Genomic DNA, 21831 nt, shown 5'->3' on the forward strand with positions numbered 1-21831 from the left:
ATTTGTACAAACAGCACTGGTTTCATTTTAAATGCCCTTTTCATAACTTTTACTTCAATGAGGTCAAGTCCTCGTGATCAGTCATCCTTTGCCTGTGCTTGTGAGACCTCCTCCTGCATAAACATTTCCTCCTCCTGCCGAGAACAATACTCAGCATTGCCTCTGACCATCTCTCGTTGAATCTCAGTATATTCCGTCTCCAATACTGGAAATAGATCATCCAAAACCATGTTTGTGGATCCATACCAATCTATAGTGTTAATACCATCTCTATTTATTGTATAACTTATTTCATTAAAATATACCTTTTCTGTGACTATCTTAAAAATAGAACCTCATGGGTCTCTTGATCCCCTTTTGCTCACAACCCTTCTCCAGCAGTTTTCTTTAACAGTTTTTATACTTTTCACATATTCCCTTCTTAATCTCTTATATTCCGATTTATACACATTAGCCAAATTTAAATCACCTCAACATTGATAGTTCTGAAATCGTTTTCTCACAGTTCTTAGTTCTTTCCTTTGAAGTTCTAAGAGACCACTCCACCAATTCACTGGTTGTCTTCGAAAATTTTTCCTCTTCATACTACATTTAGATGACAAAAACAGTATATTTTGTAATTCTTTAACATGTTCAGCATCAGTCAATTTATCCCAATTTACATTATCAGACTGAACACAGAAAGCCGGATCGAATTTTGTCCAGTTTGCAGTCCAAACTGCTAATCTTTCCATTTCCTTCTCAATTTCTTCTGCTACAATGCTACCAATCTCAAAAAGAATAGCATTTTGATCACTTTTGGTCATTTTGGTCATCAAGTCTATACCCTCCAGTTACTATAAAACTGAACTCTATTATAAATAGATATTGTGCTTATAGTAAAATCTATAAAACCTATAAAACCATAAAATCTATAAAACCAAACTCTACTATAAATAGAGATTGTACTCATAGTAAAATCTGTGAAAGACTCCCCGTGTATAGTTCAGTATGTATGTATGTATGCCTGTGTCCTGGCACATTCATCACCACTAGTCCCAAGGCAGAAAGAAAATCCTCAGAATTTTACCTCTCTCATCAGACTTCCTTCTGCCCCCAAGCCGGGATTTCGAATTTGAGTCAAGAGCAACAATCAAATTATTAGGCAAAACAACATGGCATACCCTCTCCAATTTATTTAAATGTGTATCTTCAGAGGGTGGGCTGTATAAGGAGACAAAATATATTACTCCAAAACTCCCAATAACCTCACAATAAACAATATTATCATCAGAAAGATGAGTCACTTAGTAACTACTAAGTGACTCATCATACTTAGTAACTACTAAGTGACTCATCATACTTAGTAACTACTAAGTAACTACTAAGAAATATAAGACTAGTAACTACTAGTCTTATATTTCTTACTATGATTGAAGTCTTTGGATTTTTCCCTTCCGATATCACACGATTACTTATCGGTTATCCCCTTACACCACCCAACACCTCTTAAGGTTCTTGGACTAATGCAATATCAAACTTTTTTTCTTTCCATTTCATATTCCAATTGTGTCGCAACAGCTTTTGATCTTACAATTATTAAAACTGAGGTCTCATTTTTCTGAGAACATTCCCTATATGAGTGACCTGCTTCCACACAGTGACCACAAATAACAGTTCTTTGCAGTACTTAGAAATATGGCTGTAACTCAGACATTTATAGTATTGTACTGCAGAATATATTTCTCAACACATATGCCACCCAAGAGACAAATAATCTCTCCCTTTTTCCTATGATCTTCCAGACTTTCAATCGGACTTCCAGCACCCAGTTGACCTTATCATTAGTTCTAGATTTATTTACTGACACAATCTCAACATTTTCTTTAAACAATTTTTTAGAAATTCCATTATCTTTTCACTTTTTTATCCATAATTTCTCCATAAATTCTTCTTGATTCGTGTCCTTTTCAATATCAAATAACATCATTCAAGGATGAATTGTTCTCGGAACACTGAACTTTAAACCAACTTCTTGTTTCTTCTTGCAGCTCTTGATTCTGTTAATGTCATCATCTCCCTCAGTCTCCATAAGGATGCCACAATCTCTGACAGATCTTTTATTTCTAACCTTTATATCTTTCAGCAATGGCTTCACCTCCTTTAACAATTCCTTTTTCACTTCCTCACTTGTTTTAAATCTCTCATTCGCACCTTTTATCAAAATAATTTTTGGAGTGTTCTTTTCTTTTGATGCTTTGGGTACAACTTCTGCATAACTTTTCACTTCACATGCACTTTTCTCCAATCTCTCCTTTAACAGCAAGTTCTCCATGTACACATCCATCGCTTTGGTTTCTAAAATGTCCCACATTTCCAAAATTATCTTCATTGCTGTTGTTGTAACTTGACTACACTTATCAAACAAATAGGCTTTTAGATGTTTTCTGATTTCCTTTATGTGCTCAAATTCTTTATATTTTGATCTTTCCTTGCTATGATCATCTCTTTTCTTCTTGTATACACCTCCAGTTTCTTTATTATAGGACTTATCTTTCTTAGGACTATTGCTTGACTTGCTTTCCTCTTTTTAGATTTGGCCATTTCACCACTTTTTGATTGCATATCCTTAGGAGTTGATTGTGAAGCCTGAGGCAGGCCCAAGAGAGACGATGACACAGAACCCTTAGGTGGTGGAGTTCTTGGAATTGTTCTGCTGGGAAACACTTCCACTTCTGCTAAATCTTGTACCTGTGGCAAAGTTTCTTCATTCATTTTTTCTCTTTCATCATCCATTACAGCTGAAGTTGCTTCAAGGAGCTCTTCTTCGCTTATAGATTCTTCAGGTTCTGTGCTATCAGAACTTTCTTCAACACTCTTTTCCATAGTTGTATATACTAAAATTCAAACTATTTTCAATTAAAAGCTCAATCTCAAAACAGTGAGAAACAGCTAAACTATTTACAAAATATACAAATTCAAAACTCAAAACTGGGATCAAGAGCCCCAATGGGCCTAAAATGCTGTGTAAATCTATCTGCAACAATCTAATATCCACCTTGCTCAAGTTAAATAAACAAGGGTCCCAGAGGAAGAATGCACAACAGGGAAAAAGGCCCAAAACAAAGCTTGGGGAATATTCCAATGATATCCTACTATGTCCAATCTAATAGCCTTTATATATGCACAAAACATGGCTACATTTGCCTTGTGAAATCCAGAAAATAAAATTACCCTTTATTTTCTGGATTTTATCCCAGAGCACCTCAGTTCTGGTGAAATGAGTACCTCATTTCACCAGAACTGAGGTGCTCTGGGATAAAATCCAGAAATTAAAGGGTAATTTTACATCTCATCAACCCTACAGTATAATGGATCCACTATTGTAGAGCCAGCTGCAATGGCTAATGCTCTTGGGGTAACATTTTCTAACATCAGCAATATCATCTAATTCCACAGAGTTACTAGTCCTGACACAACTGAAGAAGACACTTAATTTTACATCAAAGGGTCTCATCCTTAAAAGAGGCCATTCACTATACAGGATCTAAAAAGAGCTCTCACCCTTTCTAAAGCTAGTGCTGTTGGACCAGATGGCATCCATTATGAAATGATTAAGCACACCTTTCACCAAAATCTATGGATCATGCTCCTTCTATATTACAGAATCTTTACTAAAGAGCATTTCCTGATGCCTGGAGCATGGCATCTGTTCTTGCAGTTATGAAGCCAGGAAAAGAACCTAAAATTCCTACTGACTATCAGCCAGTTGCTCTGACTAACTGTTTTTGCAAAATACTGAAGAAAATTATTAATATTCATTTAATATGATATTTAGAATCAAATGACCTTCTCTCCAGTGTGCAATGTGGCTTCCAAAAATCAGGTCCACTCTGGATTTCATCCTGGATGCTTTCCTAAAACAGACATTCTGAAGATGTTCTGAATGTGAAGATGTTCAAAGATGTTCTGAATTCTTTGATATGGAGAAAGTGTGCAACACAACTTGGAGATTTGTCATCTTGAGAGGTGTATGTAGCCTTGGTCCTAGAGGGCATCTCTTCACCTTTCTCAAAAACTTTATAGCCAATTGGTCTTTCCAAGTTCGTTTAGGTTTCTCACCCCTTTTGCCAAGAGGAGGGAGTACCACATGGATTCTTATTAAGTGTGTTACTCGTTTCATCATCAAAGTAAATGCCATCACAGAACAACTTCCTCCAACTGTAAACATTGCCCTCTCTGTTGATGACTTTAGCATATTTTCTTAGTCAAGCAACATGAGTGTTATTGAAAGACTACTGCAATAAGTCATTGATCACCTTAACTCCTGGGCACTGGCTAGTGGATTCAGGTTCTCACTGCAAAAGGCAATTTACATACATATATTTGCCATGAGCATAATCTTCATCCTGAACCTGAATTGAGGCTCAGAGAAAATGCTATTCCAGTAGTGTTAGACACAATTTCTGGGACTCTTATTTGATTAAAAAGTTAACCTTTCTGGAGCATGTCCTTCAACTCTGTACAATGTGCACAAGAGCACGGATTGAATGTTCTGTCCTATACATTGTGGGGTGTGGACCAATGCACTGTACTATGCATTAGCCCGAAACAATGTACTTCGATGGCTGGATTCTATTGATCATCGGAGCTATCCAAATGGAGCATTTTGAACATCTCCTGTTCAGCAGCTATACATGGAAGCAAATGAATCACCATCCTGGCATGCTGACATTCCATCATGTAATGTGAGCCTGCTAGAATGGAAGGGTTTGCTTTGGTGTTTCAATGGAGTATCTGACTTTACCTACTTCTTCATTGAAAATTCCTTCTTAAGAACTTTTCCCTGCAGAAGTAGGTCAGATACTCCATTATATGTCTACTTTCAGCTTTATTCACACACTGAGCTGAACACTCTGACTTCTTACCAGTTAATACAGATGGCTTAAAGCAGCATAAGCCTCAGGCTTCCTTGCACCATATAGCTAATAATAATAAAGTCGGAATCATGTGTAGGATCTACTGCATTTCCAGACACTACTATATCCAAGCAGTTCTCCCTGAATCCAGCATGTATATTTCAGAGCTGCATTCTTTAGAGTTAACCTCGGATCACACCAGAACTTGCCAATAACAAAGGGCTATTATATATTCTGATTCTTTGAGGCTTTATCATCTTTGAGATACAATTCTCATCCAGTCCAGAGTCAGGTTCTGCAGAAGATGCATTCTCTTTATGAACATAAATTTGATATTCACTTCTGCTGTATTCCTAGCCACATTGGGCTTAGGAAAAATGACTTGGCTGAGGCGACAGCCAAATCAGCACTTCCCATTAATAATCACTGCACTCAGAAAGCTGCATTCCCAGTGTTAGGATTCATGGAACAGACAGACTAAAAAAAATTACATAAGGTAAAGCCTGTAATCGAACCTTGGCAGTCTAGTCTGTGCAAGAATTGTAAAGAGGAAGTTGTTGTTGTTCGACTCCAATGGGACACAGTCATCTGGTGCATTCCTGTTAGCTGAGGGTTGATTACCCTCCTATGTGTAAGTACTGTGACACCATTTTAATTTAAGAAACTTATTTTACTTGGCTGGTAAAAATTAGTAAGTTGTAAATTTTTACAACTTACTCATTTATATACATACATATAGAAAATGCTCCATGTTCTTATTCAGTAGACTTATACTTATTCAATTGTTTGACAATTCATAGGTTACCAGATCTTATTTTTTTAACATTTCATTACCTTGTCTTGGCGCATAATGGCCTTTATCACTAATGCACCAAAAAAATGTAAACCTTAAACTTACAGTCTGAAAAGTCCCCCTTACTTTTTCTGAAAGAATCCCAATTATTGGTTTATTCAACCACTGCTCATCTCATTTGTCCTAAATATTCACTGTATGATTCCTTTCACTTCAAATGTGTACTTGGGCATATGTCTGCTGTGATATTCCCTGTCAGAGACTTAGTAATTTGGAATCTCTCCTTTTTGATCTTTTCTGGCTTAAATATATCTCTACCTCGTTCTGTAAAATTCATCTTTTTCCTCTATTGTTCTCCAAACTCCACAAAAGAACTGTTTGACTTCCTTTCTTTGAAACTTGACTTTCTCCAGTCAAACTTTCCTGACAATGATGTAATTTTCACTTTGGTTGTAACAACTCCAGGTGGCTTTCATTTTCTAGTCACATGAACCCAGTTTGTTGAGATGCTGAGGCTTTTGCAGTTACTAATTACCTCTCTCAGGTTGTTCGTTTACCTGTCAAAATACCAGAAAATGCTAACCACACAGCCAACGCTTTGATATTTTTCTTACAAACAACCCTTCCAAGTACACGGTTGAGGTGAATGGTCCTCTAGGCACCTCAGATTACAAATTTGTGATGGTTTCTTCTCCCATGCAGCCTTTCTCTTGTGGGCATTCTTAACCTCATGTTGTTCGGTACTACAGAATGCAAAATGTTATCATCTATGAGATATATATTCTTTTCTTTTGTTGGATTAATGTTTTAAGTCTTCCAATGTCACTGTTTTCTCAGATCGTGTCTTTGAAATTATTCTTGTAGGGATAAAATCCATTATTCTACATTCCACCTTAAAATTTCATCTTTATCTAAACCTTGGTTTTCCAATAAATGCATGAATGCTGGTCAAGCTTATGTTACATATTGCAATTGACATGCATCCAAATCTCCACACTCATTCTCCGCCTAGACCAAAGACAACAATTGTAAAGTGGTTATTAATCAGTCCAAAACAAGAATTTAAACAAGCTGAGAGTATAAGACTTGCTTCTTGTCCAAATGGTAGTCAAGCATTCTAGTCTCTTGCCAAAGCTGTTGGCAAGAGACGTTTGTCCATCTCTACTCTCAACTCAGTTAAAACCCAATGTTTCAATTTCCACCTCAGCTAAAGATAAAGCTGACCTGCTAGTATCATGCTTTTCTTCCAACTCTTGTATCGATGACTTGTTAAACCTACTTCTATCATTTGCAGTACACTCCATTTAATGCCACCTGTGTTCTGTGAAAAGGATGTGAAAAGAATTTTGAATGGTCTTGATGCAAAGAAGCACTTTATCTTGATGGTACTTCTAAACTTATTCTCAACACCTATGCTCCTGAGCTTGATCCAGTTCTGTGTCATATTTTTACACTTTTGTATTTCACTGGCATGTTTTTTCATCTGCTTAGAAATTTGCTCATATTCTACTAATTCCCGAACAGGGTGACAAATCTGTGCAGTCCAATTATCATTCCATTCTATAGTAATACTTTCTATTTTAATGGAGAAATCCATTAATTGCCAACTGCTATGTAGAAACCTTCCATCTCCGATCAGTGATTGCCAGTATGTATTTCATGAGCATTGATTCACTAGTGATATACTGGCACCCATCTATGGACAAATTGAATGGTAAAGGTTAGAGAAACTTGAGCAGTTTCTCTACACATTTCAATGGATTTTGATCATGTTTGGCATAAAGGTCATCTAAATCAACTTCCATCTTATGGTTTGCAAACTGTTTTTTTGTAATTGTTATTTGCTCACTGCACCTGATGGTAGATGACACTCTGTCTTTTAACTTCTTCACTAATGCAGTTGTTCCCCAAGTTTCAGTTTGTTCTTCCACTCTTTTCCTCATGTGTGTATTGATTACCTTCTTCCATTGACTGGAAATCCTGTCCATAGTTTTGCTGATGATAGCATATGCATTCCACCTATCCCTTTGAGAACCCTTGCCTGTACAAACAGCTTCAACTTCTCGAATATCCACTACCAATTTCTTAAATGCCTCTCTTCCTGTAATTCTCCAGTGGGACAAAGATAACTTCATTTATTTAAATCCTTCTTAAACTTAGTCATGTCTTATATCTTGCAAAAGAGATCCTTCTTCTCTTATGCTTACCTTCGAAGACTGATTTATAGACAATCACTTATCATTATTAGTGACCACTTATCGTTATTAGTAATAACATCATTATTATTACCTTGACTTCTAATCTCTCTCTCTCTTGGCATAAGCACATCAAAAGTATTGCTTCCTCTTAAAACTTGGGTTTTTCTCCTTTCACTCTTAGTGTTTCTTTTCTTCTGAACAGCTATTCACTGTACAAATCTTAATTCTGCTGTATCATGGAATATTGCAACATCTGTGGTAGTGCCACCATAACCTCAGTCAGGCTTCTAGACTCCATTCTAAAGAGGGCAGTTAGGTTGTTGTTGTTATTTGGTTTTTAGGAGCATTGGCAACTAAGGCCATATTGCTCCGGGTATATGCGGTGGTCATTCCCTGACATTTCCGCATCCTCCGTATTTGGTGGTCACGGACTCAAATGGCAGTTAGGTTAATTGATGGATAATCTCTTACAAAATCTCTCCACTCTGTCTCTAAATGTTCTCTTTCTGCTGCATTCCTTTTATTTAGATACTTTCATTGGCATTCTTCTTCCAAATAGGCATTATAATCCTCCCCCCCCCATCAAAACCAGTCCAAACACTAGCTGTGACCAGTCAGCATCCTTTATTCTACCAACAATAAACTATCTGAAAAACATAGTGGCCCTCTTTCCCAAAAATTTGATAATTTTTTCAAAATTATCGTGGGGCCGGATGTAAACTGCTGCTCTCCTGCTTGGTTTGCGGGGTATGATGACCATAGTGGCACCTGCAATGGGCAGCGATTGGAAGAGTTTATCTCCACTTCACAGCTTACCATATTAAATAGGCCACACAATTTGCCAACATTTTCATCCACTCTCTGGAAATCAAATATTGATATCACCCTGGCTGGTGTGTTCAGGAGGCCTGCACCACCTCGCACCACCAGGCCATAACCTTCCAAATGTCTAGAATCCAACAGCAACCATTGAATCCCAAACTCATGCTGAACAGATTTAAAATAGAAAATGCTAACTGGGAGAACTTCATAGCAGCTCTGGACATCTCTGTCATGCAACTCCCAGCGGGGGACTGCAACTTTCTGGATCCAGAAGTGCACCAGAGAACTGCTACTGGGGTCATTACAAATGCCTGTACCACAATGAGCAGAAGCCTGAAAAACAAGATGCAGGATATTTCAGCGACTGCTGGGAGTCATTGCGGTACAAGTAAACACATGGGTTGTGTTAGGGTAGCCAGGAATAGAAATAGGTGCATGTATATTTGTGTATACTTGTGTGTACACCAATGCTAGGAGTTTAGTAAATAAATTTGATGAATTTGAGGTATTGCTCAAAACATCAAAGGCAGATATTGTTGGGATATCAGAGACGTGGTGTCACACAGATATAAGGAATGCAGAACTGGAATTTGGGGAGTACAACGTCTACAGAAAGGATAGACTGGATAGGAAGGGAGGAGGGGTTATGCTATTAGTTAAGAAATACATAAAATCCAAGGAAGTCAAGCCAGTGGACATCGCTGGACAGTGCAGTGTCGAGTCAGTTTGGTGTGACATAAGCATTGGGAGATCAAAAATGAGAGTAGGAGTGCACTATAGGCCTAATGACTCTGATGAGTATAATAAGAAACTGTACAGGGAAATAGAGTGGGCCAGTAAATCAGAGAGTCTTATAATGGGAGATTTTAATTTCCCAGATATTGACTGGAATTTGGGGGTGGGTCACTCACACACTAGCAAGGCTTTTGTGGATTTATTGGATGATTGTTTTCTACATCAGCATGTTCGGGAGGCAACTAGAGGGAGGAATACTCTTGATTTTATTATCAGCAGTGATTCTTCATGCATTAAGAATCTGCAGATAAATGAACCACTAGGTGGCAGTGATCATAGTGTGTTGAAGTGGGATTTACTCAAAGAGGTAACTACTCAAAGGGTTATTGCTTTCGTAAAGGCGACTACGATGGACTGAGACAGTATTTAAATTCTATACAGTAGGACCAACTGATGATGTTACCAACAGCAAATGCAAAATGGGAAGCATTCAAAGAACTTATCTTGGAAGCTACTAGGCTTTACATACCAACTAAGAAATATTGTTCAAGGTTTAGGTCTAAATGGATGTCAGATGAACTAATGAGGCATATGGCAGAGAAGAAACATGCATGGGATACATACAAATTAACACATGACACAGAAGCCTATGATAGATACAAGTTGATCTGTAACCAAGTTACAAAGCAGGTTAGGCAGGCGAAGGCAGATTATGAGAAATCTTTGGCAAGGGATGCAAAGAAAAACAGCAAAGAGTTCTTTACTTATGTAAACTCTAGAAGGAAGGGGATGAATCAGATTGGTCCACTTGATATCGATGGGTCAACTGTTGATGATCCTGCTCAGGTACCTAACAAACTAAATGAATATTTTGCATCGACATTCACACATGGGAGTTATTTAGCGAGGGGAAAGCCAGAGGTGTATTCAACTCTAGCAGTAAGCTAGAGAATCTTGTAATAACTGAGAATAAAGTGAAGGAGAAATTGTTGAAGATAAACACAAGAAAGGCACCCGGGGTGGATGGGATCTATCCAGTTATATTAAAGGAAGCAGCGGAGGAAGTAAGCAAACCCTTAGCCATAATTATGAGAGCACCCTTGGACTCAGGGGAGGTACCCACAGACTGGAGATGTGCAAATGTGACCCCAATTCACAAAGGAGGATCAAAGGCTGACACAAGTAATTATAGACCTGTGAGTTTAACTTCTGTTCCCGGAAAATTAATGGAGGCACTGGTTAAAGAAGCACTGCAGGATCATCTAGACAAGACTTCAGTTATAGCTCGGACACAGCATGGTTTTGTTAAGGGGAAGTCTTGCCTGACCAATTTGATTGGATACTATGATGCAGTCACAAAGGAACTGGATGCAGGGAATAACTGATATTATATACTTGGATCTTAGAAAGACTTTTGATACTGTTGCACATGGAAGACTGCTGCACAAATTAGAGCAGTGTGGCATTGGAGGCAAATTGCTGCTATGCATAAAGGGGTGGCTGAGGGGGAGAAGACAGAGAGTGGTAATCATTGGACACTGCTCGTCGTGGACTAATGTTATTAGTGGAGTCCCTCAGGGCTCGGTGTTGGGTCCATTATTGTTTTCTGTATTTATAAATGATATTGATGATGGTATATCAAGCTTAATGTTGAAGTTTGCAGACGATACAAAGGTAGGCAGAGTTGTCAAGGACACTACTGACACTATGCTGCTGCAACAGGATCTGGAAAGGTTGAGCAGATGGGCTGAGAGGTGGCAAATGAAGTTTAACATTGACAAATGTAAAGTACTACACATGGGAAACAGCAACCCCAGAGCAACGTATCAACTCTGTGGTACTGCACTGACAGTGGTAGAGAATGAAAGGGACCTGGGGGTGGTTGTGCAGGCAGATATGAAGTTCTCTGAGCAGTGCAGACGGGTGCAAGAGTACCTCATGGTGTATTGTCAATGATATATAGGAATTTTTCTAGCGGGGATAAGGTGGTGATTATTCCCTTGTATAAGGCAATGGTCAGCCACACCTAGAGTTCTGTATACAGGTCTGGAGGGCTCATTTCAAGAAGGATGTAGAGCTGCTGGAATGAGTACAGAGAAGGGCAACAAGATTAGTGAATGGAACAAAGGGGTGCTCTTATGAAGAAAGGCTTAAGTTTTGCAAATTACAGTGTCTGGAGACTAGGCACCAGCGAGGTGATCTGATAGAGGTGTATAAAGCCTTGAATGGTTTGAGCATGCTCAATGGTGATGGGATTCTTCCTCTAGCTCAGAATAATCAGCTGAGAGGGCATAAATTCAAATTGAGGAAAGACAGATGTAGGATAGATGTGTGGAAATTTGCCTTTAGCCAGCGGGTGGTTGGTTGGTGGAACAGACTTCCATCCCTTGTCGTGGAAGTTGATAGCCTAAATAAGTTTAAGGCTCAGCTGGACAGGTATTTTGAATGAACAGAGGGGTGAAGTGGAAGTGGTTCTTTTTTTTTTTTTTTTTTGGCTGATGCTGCATAAGCTTGCTTTCTTGCATCAAATGCCTCTACTTATGCTAATGCTAATACAACCTTTAAATGAAAAAATCTGACCCCCAGCGCTGTTCCCTGGTAGTCCCCAGAGCTGCAATGCCTCTGCAGAGAGGTAAATAGTAAAAGGAAAGCTTTCCAAAGAGCAAGGAGATCATTGGCCACAGCCAGAGGTGGAGGTCTTGAGACAACAATATAGAATAGCCAGGAACACCTATATGGCTCTAATCTGCCAAAGGAAAAGGACATCTTGGGAGCATCTGGTGGAATGCCGACCCTTAGGAGGTTATATATAAAATTATCACCAATAAACTCCCCAGGGGGCAAATTCTGACAACCACTCTCACACCACAAGGCACAGTAACCATTACCTGGGAGCAGTCAATTAATAACATACTGAATACCATTTTACAGCCACCAATCTGACCTCACACCAATACAAGCCCAACTGTGTGCCACCAATGAGTGCTACACCATGCAGGAAACCGAAGAGCCCTTCACCCTGGAGGAACTTAATCGACCAGTATTGAAACTCAAGGACAGGAAATGCCCAGGTCCTGACCTTTTGGAGCCCGAGAAAAAGAACAGCAAACTCAGAGTTTGCTGTTCTCAGCAAACCCTTTGAGAGACTCATCTTATTCAGAATTCACAAGTATTAATCAAACACAAACCTACAGGCCAACAACCAGTGTGATTCCATCAGGGGCACTCGGCAGTAGATGCACTAAATAACCTGATAACATCTGCTCAATCCACACTTGAAAAATACTTCCTTGTAATTGCAGCTGACTTCGCCGAGGCATTCGGCTCACTTTAGTGGCTGAACGTCCTTGGCAGGCTCAGGCAAGCACAGATTCCTCAAAATCTCTACTCCTGCATTACAAGCTATCTATGTGACAGATCTGTCAGTGCTGAGACTCCCTACCCCAGAGTGATCAGAAAGATCCGCAGGGCTCGGTCCTAGGACCAACTTTCTGAAACATGGTCCTGGATGAGTTCGTAAATCAAGATCTTGGGCATGTTAAGTCCCAAGCCTATGCAAACGATTTTATCCTTTCCGTGCCTGCCAGCTCAAGGGCCCAGCTTGAAATTTCTGCTAACCGAGCATTCTGACTCCTCCAGGAGTAGGCTACCCAGCCCAACCTGACAATCTGAGCTCTAGCAAAGAAAACCTCTAGCATCCTCCTGAAAGGGAACCTAAACTTACCATCACCACTGCAGGTTAAGATCAAGGCCACAACCATCAAGCACTGCATCCAGCTTAAGCACCTTGGTGTAATCCTGGACTCAAAACTATCTTTCCTCCCACACCTACAGTATATCCAAAAGAAGATAAGAAATTACCCAGCATTGGTGGCAAGGATCACCGCAGGGACTGGGGTTTAAACCGGCACACCCTAGCTCTGTTTTACAAAGTAGTCTTTATTCCAGCCATCTCATATGCCGCAGGAGTCTGGTATCACCGGGCAACTATTGTTGCAAATCAGAAGTTAGCCACTATTCAAAGAGCAATACTACTTACCATCACCAGAGCCTGCTGCACTGTGAGCAATCCTGCTCTACAAGTCCTCGCTGGGGCCCTCCCTCTAGACCTTGAAATAATTAGATGCGGCATGTTGTATCATCTGTCCAAAGGAATCTCCACTACCGCAATTGGATTCACCAACCCAACAATCAATCACAAGACAGAGAAAAGGCACCTTCTCGCTCACCTGCAGCAGGCCTGGCAGGACAGATGGACATCTGCTAAGGGAGAAATTGCAAAGAAATTCATCCCTGAAATAATGTTTGTGTTCCCGAAAGCCCCAAGCTGGTTTTCCCCTGACCTGTACATAATGTACCTCCTCACAGACCATGGGTCGATAGAAGAAAAACTAGTCTCTGGGCATCACAGATGATCCACACTGCCACTGTGGCACTGACAAATCTTGGCACCATATAATGTATGACTGTCCTGACATGAAGACTTGAGATCTATTCTGATCACAAAGATTATTAATTTGCCAAAGGAACAAGAACAGATACTAATTCATACCCATTAGAATTATAAATATTTCACCACTTTTGCAAAGAATGCCTTCAACAGACGAAGAACATTAAGGAGACTTTTAAACCACCAAGACCAATAACTTGAAACAGATTCTGGGCACTCCTCTCCAGTAGCATCAACCGCCAACCTCATCGAAACTCAATTGAACTGAAATTCACTTCCTTCATCCAAGTTCCATCAGGCCGATATCTGTAACTGAATCTGCAGGCAAGATCAACCTGGACCTGATCCCACACAAGACCCAGACATTGAAGATACCAGCAGCTTCTCTGCCACAAGCCACATTGACAGTTAAGCCGAGCACTCTAGCCTGGTTTTCTTTTACTCTCCTCCCCGGCTGGGGGTGAGACAGGTTCCTATGTCATCCCCCTGCCACCCCCCCTTCTTCTGCCTGGTGAGGCATGGGCCTGCTTCACTGACTTTCTGGGGGGTCGCCTTCTCTTTTGTCTCCATACCTCTCTTTCCCCCCAGCCTTCAGTCTCCCCCCCTACTCCGTCTAATTCACAGTGTACACCACACACAATTTATCAATTAAATAATGTCCAAATTTAAACTGCATATACATAAACCTCTCTTGGCCTTCACAGAGTTCTGTACTACACAGAGTACACAATGCGGAGATGGGGGAGTGCAAAGTGTGTTAGTTGTCTGACGGCACCAGGGGGAAACCCCTGGTGCCATCAGACAACTAACACACTTTGCACTTGTCCAACTTCAAACTCATAGAACCAACTTTTCTTCTTACTCATTTGTTCCTTCATCTTCCATTTTCTGGAACAACCTCTCTTCACATTTATTTCCTGAAAATTACAATCTGCAGAAATTTAAAACTAATGTCAATAAATCTCTTCTTTCATCTTTTCAAATTTCAATACTATAGGTTTTACATTTCATGTCTGGGAGTTTAATAAAAAAACTTTCAGTGTTGATCTGGGGTGATATTTTGATATATTGGCTTATTTTATCAATCTGTGGACAAATAAAACGGATATATTTAGTGAAACTCATGCAGTTGCTCTTGTTATTTCTAAGGCTTTTGTCATAAAACTTTCTGATCACATTTGGCATAAAAGTCTTCTATGAACAAGGATTGAACCTTGTTCCCCAAAGTTCAATCCTTTCTTCCACTCTTTTCCTCTTGTATATTAATGATCTTCTTCCATTGACTGGAAATCTTATCCATAATTTTGTTGGTGATAGCGAATTGGATTCCGCCTTCTAGTTTTTTAGAATCCATGCCCTGCCCAAACAGCTTCAACTTCTTAAATATCATCCTCCTATGCCTTAAATTCTAATCTCCATTTACTCTCCAGTGAAGCAAAGATCACTTAGTTAATTTAAATCCTTCTAAAACTCAGTCCAGTCTGATATATCATTGAAAGGAGTCTACTGCTCCTATGCTATTGTTTGATGACACTACGATTTCTAGACAAGATCACATATCTCTGTTAAGGATTACTATGACTTCTAATCTCTCTTGGCATAAACATAAGTGCATTTCCAGTGCATTTAAAAAAATAATTGGATTTCTGTTTTGCTCCCAGCATTTTCTCTAAACAGCTTCTCACCCTATACAATTCTCATTTCGCACCTCCATGGAATACTGTTCCTGCATCTAGGATGGTTTCCCTTTAAATATCTACTGAGAATTTAGACTCCATTCAAAAGAGGAAAATCAGGTGAACTAATGTAAAATTCTCTTTAAAAGTCCTTATGCTCTCTGTCTTATAGATATACTTCCATATTCATTGGCCGACCGGGCTAGCCGAGTGGGTAAAGTACCTGCCCGGCAACCCAAAGGTCGCGGGTTCGATTCCCGCCTCGGGCTTGGATCAAAGTACTGCAAAAACCTTGGGAGGTGCAATATGGCCACAGAAGCCGATGCGCCAAGAACTACCAAATCAAAAAAAAAAAAAAAAAAACCATATTCATTGTTCTTCTGAATTTGCTTCTATAATTTCCTCCCTTCTCTCTTCCAAATCAATCTGAATACTTGCTGCAACCAATTATCATCAATTTACTGTCCAGCTTCAAACTTATAGAACCAACTTTTCTTCTTCCTCATTTATAAGTATATAAGGAAATAGGTATTTCATGAAAATTACAATCTGCAGATTTAAAGTCTAATATCAATAAGTATCTTCTTCTGTCTTAACCTTAAACCCACACACACACACACACACACACACACAGTACTAAATATTTTAGTTTCTAATTGCTTTTGTGTTTTGGGTTAATATAAATAAAAAAGGAGAAAAAAATGGCATCTTACATTTACCGAATGTGATCACTGGTACAAATACATTGAGGCTTTGAGGATAAATCTCTTTAATATAAATCTTCATGTATATTTGTATCTCACAGCACGAAATAGTCTCTCAAGTTAGTTGTGCCTAAATAATACCTTTTTACATTACAGCAGGCCCTTGTTATAAAGTGCTTTACGTTTATTCGCTATAATGCTGTTCTTATATTATAACCTGTATCTGACTATTACGCTGTCACAAATCACTATAATGCTCTTTTACGGATATTTAAATATGCATTTTTGGCATATTTAACGAAATCGTTTTATTTGATGGAGTCGATAGCTTGAAAATGAATAGCAAAACAGCATTAAAACATTTTCCATGCCGACTTGAGAAATTTTCCCATGCTCAGTGAAAATTTTCTCGCACGTTAATTTAATTGCAGTACAGTGACTTGTTACGTAGTTCCGACATCAACATTTTAAAAAATGATCAAGTATATTGCTTGTAATATGTGTGTTATATGCATTTATCCGAAGTCTAGTCATCACTCAGTACAGTATTAGACATTGTCTGTAGCGGACAGTTTACTCAAACATTGTATCATAATTAATGTAACCAATGCAGTTACATTTTCAAAGAGTTAATAATGGCAGATAAGAATGAAAAAGAACAATGTCTGGACACAGTACGAAGACTATAAATGTAAGAAAAAGACTGAATTAGAAAATTAAATTAGATTTTTTGAAGCGAATCGATTCCAGTCAACGACAAGCAGATGTGTGCCATAATTTAGGACTGGCAAGTTTAACTGTAAGAACAATTATAAAAAAAAAAGAATTAATTTTAGCAGCGGGAAAGACAGCTGTTCCACAGCAAGCAACTAGGGCTAGGCTGGCTATTAGGATTGAAATGGAGAGACTTTAACTAATATTATTGGAGATAATATCCAATGCAAAATTCAGTTAAGTTAAGTTAAATATTATGAAAAAAAAAGAGAAAGAGAGAAATTAGCCTATATGAAAAACTCGTCTAAAAAAAAAAAATATGGAACCATATTTAAAACTAGTTTAATAAATTTAAAATCCAGGGAGAAGCCACAAGTGCAGATCAAGGAGCCAAAACTTTCAAAAAAGAACTTGTTAAAATTATTGAAGAGGGGTATTGTGTGTTATACTTAATATAACACAAGTTTTTAACATAGATGAAGTAGGACTTTTTGGGAAACGAATGCCTAAAAGAAGTTTCATATTGAAAGAAGAAAAAAACATGCCTGGCTTCAAAGCGGTGAAGGATCGATTAACTTTATTGTTGGTGGTAATGCTGCAGGGGATTTAAAATTAAAACCCCTTTTAGTTTACCAAGAAGAGGGCCAAAGTACAACCCAAAATCGACACATTTTTCATGATTAAATTCATCAGTTAAATGAAATCAGTTTAGATCAATTAAATTCATGATTTTAATTGGAATTTTAAGTTTAATTTTGATACGTAAGTAGTTACCACATAATTATATGCGTATGTAATACAGAATATTTTATATGTACAAATATTTGAATATTAAATATTTTGACCGACATTTGTGCATCATTTCACTACCATTTATTATTGATTAAGAAATATCCTATGACACCAACTGCAACTCACAAATACAAATGTTACCTTATGGGAATGGGATGCTCGCTTAGCGTGGATTCACTTAACGCTCTGTTTTTCCGGAACAAATTATCAGCGTTAAGCGGGGATCACCTGTATTTGTAATTGAAGTGCTTGATTTTCTTCATATCACACAGGTGATATGAAGAAAATATCTTTTACTTCATACACAACCCATTTTCTGTATTTTGGTCACTGTCGACTATTTATCCCCCCCCCACCACACACACACACCCTTACTGTTAATGTCATATCTAGAATATTAGGGCCCCTTGTACCCCTCTTTCTCACTCTCTCAACATTCTGGAATATAGCAATCACCCAATTAAAATAAAAATTATTACCATATAGTGTACTTCTGTCTATGTATTCCAATCTGTATGAGTTAAGTTGAAGTCGCCCATAAAGAGACATTCATACTAAATAACTCATTCAGTTTTCCTAAAGAGATTTTTGTTATACTCCTTGGAGTCAGCCTGCAACTTGCTCTCATTATCACTTCCCTTTACTACAAGTCAGTCATTTCACACCACTGATTCAGTATCTGCATTACTTTGATCTGACTGGAGGGAATATTCTTGCCATTTTCAGCCAATTTTTTTTATCAGAAACATCATTCCACCATCACTTTGTCTCCCCCCTTGACTCTCCCCCCCCCTCAAAAAGCAATATTCACTGAAATGAAATCTTGTGTCTTTAGTTACCATATCCCTTGTTTACAATCCTCTTAGCATTACTATACTGCAAATTCAGTTTTGTATTTCATTGCCTTTGACAACCCTTGTAGCTACTTCCATGTGGTCTTAATTCCTGACAGATCTTGCTTCTAATACAGTTCCCTCTCTCTCTCATTGTTGAGTGTAATTAATTGTTGAGGTTGCATTCTAAGAGAGGGTTCAAGTGTAATTTATTCCCATGCCATTGATCTTAGTTGATTGAGTGGAACTTCCTTAAGCTGCCCTCACAAAGACTAGCAGTTTTTCTCAACCTCTAATATTTCCTCATTGACATTAGCAAAATCCTTTTTACCTCCTCATTTGTTTAAGTCTTTTACTGTCTTTTCAGAATAAATTCCACCTGCCAACCAAGTCAAGCCATGTTGAGAAAAATATCCCCCCCACCTTGTAGAATTCTTTCAAGCCTAGAATTAATCCACAAGGCTTTCATCATGAAGTCTCTTCTGTCATGTTTGGCTGGAAATGCACACACAAGAACATTTTTGTCTTGGTTTATTATGACCGATATCACTGCTATTGGGGAAAATTTTGTCTCGTTTCTGTTGATACTTTTTTCTTATTGTTTTTTAAATTGGCCATGGGGAACTTTAACCCAGCTCTAGTTGTGCCCCAGGTTGTTGTTGGGGTTGTGGGCATCTGACAGGTAACAAACTTTTTTATTTGTTTATATCTGCTTGCAGTATGCCAGTATATCATCTTTTCTTAATAGATTTCCATACTTATTATGTCTAAGTTTTTATTTTTTACTAAACAAATTAAATATTTAATATTTAAAAAATATTAATGTTGCTGAAAGTGGCAAAAAAAAGTTACATTCATAAAATGTAACATGCACTTAATAGTCTATTGCATTTTGCAGTGCAGAAAATGATTAAGAGAGACAAATTTTAAAATTACAGATATACTTTTTCTTATATATTATGTATATATGTTATGCAGAAATTTGTATTAATTCTACTGGGGGAAAAAAAAAAAAGTGACAGACATTAGTAACTTCAGCTTTGCAGTGAAAGCCATCAGGCTCTCAAGATTTCAGAAATGTGCATGCACATATATTTTTGCTTATGTATAAAGTGATTAGAATCCAACTTACCAAAAAAAAAAAAAAATTCCATTTGTTAAAAAAAAAATACACTGAAAAGTGGATGTTACTTATTCACATCCAAAGCTCTTCATGAAAACAATCACAAGAAGGGCTGCAGGGAAGGAACAGCACTTTTGGTAGTCCCTATACATTTTTCCTATCACTTGTTTTTAGCAAATTATTCTGGGAATTCCCTAAAATATTCTCTGTAAAAACTGAAACTCTGCATTATTTAGAAAATTAAAAGTTTAAAAGGTTAGATAATGTAACTGATTCGTTTTCTTGAATAGAACAACATGGACACTTTTATTTAATTCAGTTTTATTCGTTGTTGCCTCTAGGAAGCACATTAAACTAATAATGCCACTTGAGGAAACATTCAAACTAGAATGCCAATCATTCAACACATTGAAATGAAAAATGGGTGCATCACCAGTGAGGTTCCATACATCTGAGAAAACTGAAATTTTAATAAAGGGTCAAAATGTCCTGTCCAGTTATTTCACACAATTACTCTGGGTAAAATGGTGATGTAAGTCTATATTTAAGAAGGTAGAGAAAGTTTCAGTCATTAATCTTCAACCACTAAAAAATGTGCAAAACGTTTTTCACATTAGGCGCCTGACAGGAGTCCCTGTAACCACTCCCAGATTAAATTGGTAACCTGCAAAGAATTAACAATAAAATAATAGTTCTAATGTACTCAATTTGTAAAATATCTAATACAGAAAGGATGTGTAGAGAAATTTTATTAGAGTTTCACTTTTGGAATATTTTTTTAAAATTATGAATTTATTTTTTTATTTTTAACAAAGAAATTTTCTTTGTTTAGATGCTCAACAGAAGCATTCAAATCATTCTTATTATGTGCCAAAGAAGACAAGATTGTGACTTCCATGGCTGATGGAGGATATTGGTTATTAATGCAAGATGAATATAAATATCCAGAAGCTGTTGCCGCTCTAGCATGGTATTAACTTCATGATTTCAAATTATTCTGTTAAAATGTCTTAATTTAAGATTTGCACACATTTCTGTATTAAAAAATCTGTCTTTGGGATCTTCAGTAAGATGTAAAACATTAGCATTAGTAGAGACATTTGATGCAAGAAAGCAAGCTTATGCAGCATCAGCCGAAAAAAAAAAAAAAAAACCCACTTCCACTTCACCCCTCTGTTCGTTCGAAATACCTGTCCAGCCGAGCCTTAAACTTATTTAGGCTATCAACTTCCATGACAAGGGATGGAAGTTTGTTCCACCTACCAACCACCCGCTGGCTAAAGGCAAATTTCCACACGTCTATCCTACACCTATCTTTCCTCAATTTGAATTTATGCCCTCTCGGGTGATTATTCTGAGCACGAGGAAGAATCCCATCAGCATTGAGCATGCTCAAACCATTCAAGGCTTTATACACCTCTATCAGATCACCTCGCTGGTGCCTAGTCTCCAGACACTGTAATTTGCAAAACTTAAGCCTTTCTTCGTAAGAGCAACACTTTGTTCCATTCACTAATCTTGTTGCCCTTCTCTGTACTCGTTCCAGCAGCCCTACATCCTTCTTGAAATGAGGCCTCCAGACCTGTATACAGTACTCTAGGTGTGGCCTGACCATTGCCTTATACAAGGGAATAATCACCTCCTTATCCCTGCTAGAAAAATTCCTATATATCATTGACAATACACCATGAGCTACTCTTGCAGCCCGTCTGCACTGCTCAGAGAACTTCATATCTGCCTGCACAACCACTCCCAGGTCCCTTTTCATTCTCTACCACTATCAGTGTAGTGCCACAGAGTTGATACGTTGCTCTGGGGTTGCTGTATCCCATATGTAATACTTTACATTTGTCATTGTTAAGCTTCATTTGCCACCTCTCAGCCCATCTGCTCAACCTTTCCAGATCCTGTTGCAGCAGCAAGCATAGTGTCAGTAGTGTCCTTGACAACCCTGTCAACCTTTGTATCGTCTGCAAACTTGGACATTAAGCTTGATATACCATCATCAGTATCATTTATAAATACAGAAAACAATAATGGATCCAACACTGAACCCTGAGGGACTCCACTAATAACATTAGTCCATGATGAGC

General features: G+C 38.1%; 1 protein-coding gene across 4 annotated transcripts in view; it reads left to right on the forward strand.

The window, feature by feature from the left end:
• Nucleotides 1-21831, forward strand: part of c11.1 (maestro heat like repeat family protein c11.1) — a 1259325-nt gene that overhangs the window by 871811 nt on the left and 365683 nt on the right. For 3 of the 4 annotated variants that reach the window (XM_090383553.1, XM_090383554.1, XM_090383556.1), the window contains exon 30: nucleotides 20571-20708. The exons of the other annotated variant lie outside the window; for it this stretch is intronic. In XM_090383553.1, coding sequence (XP_090239679.1) covers nucleotides 20571-20708 — 138 coding nt within the window. The remainder of the gene's footprint in view (nucleotides 1-20570; nucleotides 20709-21831) is intronic. 4 annotated transcript variants of the gene reach the window in all.

This window comes from Mastigoproctus giganteus, chromosome 10 (assembly GCF_048544385.1).
Source record: "Mastigoproctus giganteus isolate SK-2022 chromosome 10, ASM4854438v1, whole genome shotgun sequence".
Lineage (NCBI taxonomy): Eukaryota > Metazoa > Arthropoda > Arachnida > Uropygi > Thelyphonidae > Mastigoproctus > Mastigoproctus giganteus.